The sequence below is a fragment of the Montipora foliosa genome, chromosome 3, assembly GCF_036669935.1.
Source record: "Montipora foliosa isolate CH-2021 chromosome 3, ASM3666993v2, whole genome shotgun sequence".
NCBI lineage: Eukaryota > Metazoa > Cnidaria > Anthozoa > Scleractinia > Acroporidae > Montipora > Montipora foliosa.
Genome location: NC_090871.1, coordinates 21,115,346 through 21,120,345, shown reverse-complemented (window position 1 = coordinate 21,120,345; position 5,000 = coordinate 21,115,346). Strand labels below are relative to the sequence as shown.

Sequence of the window (5,000 nt, the reverse complement as noted above, 5' to 3'; positions counted from 1 at the left end):
ATTGTGTACTCGGCTATTTTGAGGCTACTGACAGTACCGCTGTATAGTTGATGCGAATTTCAAAGCCATTTTAGACTAACTCGAGCCACATTTGAAGAGCTCTGTCGGGAAGTAGTTAATTAACACAGGACGAATTCCGCTTAGTAATAGAGGTGGAGAGCGTATACCTCCTGAGAAGCAGGTGTTAATCTTCGTTTGGACAATGGCTAACCAAGAGCCAAATTGAAATGTGAGTTTAAATTCAAAAATATGGGTAAACTGGTGTTTGAAGCGGGGACGATAAATCAGCTAACAAGATGAAGTCGTAAAATGGCAGCCTAGTGGTGAAGGACATCTCAATTCGCTATAAAGCTTCCCTTCCTTGAAATTTTGAACCGCATGGTCGAAGTAGAGTCGGCAATTGTTCTGGAGAAGAAATAGGGCTGATTTTCACTCGTGAAGCGAAAAGAGAAAGCCAAGACGTAAGGCTTTACTTTACGAATGCTCTATATAATTTTAATTGATTCCCTTTTTCGAGGCCTTAGTCATAGGACGTGATACAGGACTTCCCGCTCGCTGTAGTTAGTCCAACAACCAGTATACCATAACAGTTTGCCTGCTTAACTTTCGCATGACCTGGAGGCCATTCAAAAGCGTGCAAAGCGCATTATCTACTCTCCCTGTTCATATCAACAGTCCCTTGTAAAGGCCGAGCTTCCACTACTAAAATATCGTCGACAAGAACTGAAAAGCAAGCTTTTCAAGAAGATCCTTGAAAAGGACGACCACAGACTACATGAACTCTTGCCTGAACTAATTAACAAATCTTAGGAGAAAGCGCAAGTTCCACATTAAGTGTAACACTAATAGGTTTAGAGACAGTTTCATTTTATCCAATGCTTTGAAGTTTTAGCTGTTCTACGCATTATATTACATACTAAGTTTTATATATTTATATATATAGAGTCATATATTTATATAGGATCAATTAATATGGTTTAGGATTGGTAGGCTACGCAGGCCATTTTATCTAATGATTTGAAGATACAGCTGTTCTGTTCTACGAATTAGTTATTATCATCATCTTCGTATTTATAGTTTTGCTCTTGTACTTGTAAGTTATATATTTATTAGATACATTTAGTGTTTTACTATTATTTGATTTCATATTGTTAATTTAGCATAGTTCAGCCCTTTGGCTGCAAAGCTTTTTGAAATAAACTATCTATCTATCTACCTCTTTATCTATCTATCTATCAGATTTGTGTAAAGAAATTGTCCTTTAAAGTGTCAAGGTTCGACACAGCAGGTTTCGTGTGATACGGTGTTGTCTACAAAATACTACAAAATGGCTCCAAATCTTATGATATCATCTGAGTTCCCGTATTGTGTTATTGACTTTCACATCTGAAAATTAAATCACTAAAAAAGTATTAAATTTGAAGCTTTGTTCAAGTTGTATTTTGTCATATTGCTCTAAGCTGTAAACGTTTCAAGTTGATGAAATGACGAAATGATTTATTATTACCCGGTGAACGAAACTCAAGTCGGCAGCTCAGGCGTTCTCGTGGTCAAATATTAGTAAATAATTCGTGATACGGGAATCGCCGTTAACAGCCGACACAGAAATATCAGAAGAACAATTTGAGTTGAACAGTTTAAATTTAAAAGTGGCAAGGCGCGCGCGAAAGCGACCAGCAAAGTGAGTCTATAGTCCTATAGAAATCTGTCACTTCGCGCTAGTTGTTTGTTAAAAGAATAATAATCATAGGACGTCTTCTCGATGCTTTCCAGTCACTGTGGATACATCAAATACTGATTTTGCACAAAAATATGGAAATTGACACTGATTCATAGTTAAGTTATTATTATTATTTTTATTTACAATGCACTTACACGGTCGTTTTCTAGGCACAAAATTTGTTCATCTCAGGCGAGGTACTATTTATATTTGTATAAAACTGCTTCAGGCAAAAGAAACGAAATTATTAAAGATAACATAATATTCACTATGCCACCAATAGAAATAAATGGCATATAGTCAACTATACTAAAGAGGAGCAGAGTTTTTCTCTGTCCTTGTGTGGGCCCATTTCCATCAGTAGGGCTAACGCTCACATGGTTCGTATGGGATAGAAATCTAGCACTTCACATTACACTCTATTCAGTTAACTCTGTCTAAAATATAAGTGCTACACGGCCAACATTTATATAAAAGACGTAACCTTTCCTTGTTCTTGTACATGTTCATTGCCGTAACTTTAACATCTTCAGTTCCCACGGCCTGCTCCCGTCTGACGGCGGAGATCTAACCCGAAGGTTGTGGGTTCAATTCCCACCCTGGTCAGAGCTTTTCTCTGGTCCTTGTGTGGGCGCATTTCCATCAGTATGGCTAACGCTCACATGGTTCATATGGGATAGAAATCTAGCACTTCACATTACACTCTATTCAGTTAACTCTGTTTAAAATATAAGTGCTACACGGCCAACGTTTGTATAAAAAACGTAACCTTTCCTTATACTAAAAAGGAGATTGACCAGCAACAAGATGGAAACCTTACTCAACGACAGATCTACCTATGAAGTAATTTCCACATCTGCTTTCCGCCGAATCGAACGTGAATTTAACGCTATGCTCCTCTCTTTAAAGAGACAGCAAAAAATAGATGAACCAACATACCGCAAACTTCATTCAACTGACGGCACACCACCAGCGATTCGCGGTTCTGTTAAGCACCATAAAGAAGGGAACCCCCTGAGGCCCATCGTCACCTGTATTGGCTCAGCACTATACAACACATCCAAATTTGTAACGGATATCCTTTCTCCGCTTCAGAATCGCAACGGATACTCTGTTGCCAACTCCTTGCAGTTTTCCAAAGAATTATCCGATATCAAGATTGATGATAATGAAATTTTGGTCTCTTTTGATGTTGTGTCACTCTTCACCGCAATCCCTGTAGATAAAGCTTGTGTGTACATAAAAAAGAAACTTGAATAAGATGCCACCCTTCCTTCAAGGACAAATTTGGACATCGATGACATCACTAAACTTCTTCAATTCACCTTGTCCAACAACTATTTTATGTTCAACGACAGAATTTATAAACAAGTCCATGGCTGTGCGATGGGCAGTCCTGTCAGCCCCGTTGTGGCCAATCTTTGCATGGAGGAGATCGAAGAGTCCGCAATAAGTATTTCATCCGTTCGCCCCAAAATTTGGAAAAGGTACGTGGACGATAGTTTTTGCATGATTGGGAAGAACGACGTCTCAGCCTTCCATGACACATTAAATTCAATTGACCCTAACATCTCGTTTACCATTGAGACCGAATGTAACGGAAACATCTCCTTTCTCGACACAAATGGAGTCATCATTGTTAATGTTTACAGAAAGCCCACCCATACAGACAGATACTTAGATTTTTATTCCCATCACAACAGGCAACACAAGGTCAACACAGCATCAAGTCTCCTGCACAGGGCTCTAAATCTACCCAATTCTTCTGAAGGAAAAAAACGGGAACTTTATTACGTCCAGGCAGCTCTGGAGTCCAACGGTTATCCATCTAGCTTTATCAAAAGCATACACGCTAGAAAGACTCGAGCTTCTACAACCAATGTATCCCCGGAGGAACTCGTTGGAATGTTTTTCAAGATGGTTGAACCAACCGAGTCACGCAAGTCTTTCGCTTCTCTGCCTTACATCAAAGGAGTAACTGAGCCTTTGACACGCATCCTCAAAAAACACGATGTCACGGTTGTAAACAAACCATTCACCACTCTACAACAACAGTTCCCAGTACCGAAATTCCGACCTTCGATGGAATTGCAGACCAACGTCGTATATAAAATTCCCTGTACAAATTGTTCGTGGTGTTATATTGGGGAAACCGGCAGAGCTTTTAATACTCGAAAAAAAGAACATTTAAGAAACACCAAAACTGCGGCCAAAGGCTCTAGAATTGCTAATCACGCTTGGTCCAACAACCACGCCATTGATTTCGAAAATGCGTCAGTTATTGACAAAGGCACTTTTAGAACGAGGAAAACATTAGAAGCGTGGCATACCACAGTGAAACCTAACGCAGATAACAATTCGCGCCCTTTACCTGGACAATACAGCATTCTTTTTAACAAATATTCATAAATTTTCTACATTCTCATCATTTTGCAATGTACGTTTTTATTTAAATTTTCTCATCGATTTCTTATCATTCATTTTACCCGTCGAAGACTGCAGTTCGGGCAGTCGAAAGCTCGTAGTTCTTAATCATTTTAGCCAGAGATCGTTTTTTAAATTTTAACTATGTTTCATCCTGGCTACGGCCCTTCTATATTTTCACATATAAATTATTCGTTTATTTAAGTATTAACAATGTGTTTTCTATGTACATGATTTTCTCATCTTAATGGAAGGGACGCTAAGAAATAAACGGTGGCAAGACATGCATAAGTCAAGAACCAAAGTGGTCTTTGGCGACATCAAAATCGTTGTCACCGTACGCCACCACAACCCTATGAAGCGTTATGGAGCAAGACTTAGTGCTGTTTGGAATTGATCGACAGCAAATTGACAACAACTTTTCTAAGAATGACCATGTTAATTAAGTCTACCTGTGACAGAACACTTCTCTGGTTAAAAACATAACTTATTTAATAAATTTTACAAAGGTTGGACCACTGGTTGCCCTTAAAATATTATTGTTCAGTTTGATAATCAATGTACACAACTTTTGTTAACCTATTTAAAATACCTTACAGTTAAGAGTAAGTTTTTTTTTTTAATTCACTTCCTCTTTGTACCATTTCATAAAATATATTAAAGCTTACAAAGTGCCCTTCCCTCCGCCCCCCCCCCCCCCAAAAAAAAAATCCTCTCAACAATTGGTTGTGAATGTGTTCAAGTTATTAACTAACTCTGACAAAGAGCTATAACAATTACCATTATGCATTTTAACTCTTTCCATTTGCAAACTCTATATGGGTTGCTCATGAATAAGTTATAAACTGTTATTATT

The 5,000-nt window shown here is 38.3% G+C and overlaps 2 protein-coding genes across 2 annotated transcripts; both read left to right on the top strand.

Moving 5' to 3' along the window:
• Positions 1 to 2,527: 2,527 nt before the first annotated feature.
• LOC137995386 (uncharacterized) lies at positions 2,528 to 2,980 on the top strand. The gene has a single exon (XM_068840946.1). The coding sequence runs from the start codon at positions 2,528 to 2,530 to the stop codon at positions 2,978 to 2,980; it is 453 nt and encodes a 150-aa protein (XP_068697047.1).
• Positions 2,981 to 3,106: 126 nt separating this feature from the next.
• On the top strand, positions 3,107 to 4,129 carry LOC137995385 (uncharacterized). The gene has a single exon (XM_068840945.1). It carries the CDS (start codon positions 3,107 to 3,109, stop codon positions 4,127 to 4,129), a length of 1,023 nt encoding a protein of 340 aa, XP_068697046.1.
• Positions 4,130 to 5,000: the final 871 nt, after the last annotated feature.

Coding starts and splice junctions, on each gene's coding strand:
- LOC137995386 (XM_068840946.1), top strand. CDS start 2,528: ATGGAAACCTTACTCAACGACAGATCTACCTATGAAGTAATTTCCACA.
- LOC137995385 (XM_068840945.1), top strand. CDS start 3,107: ATGGGCAGTCCTGTCAGCCCCGTTGTGGCCAATCTTTGCATGGAGGAG.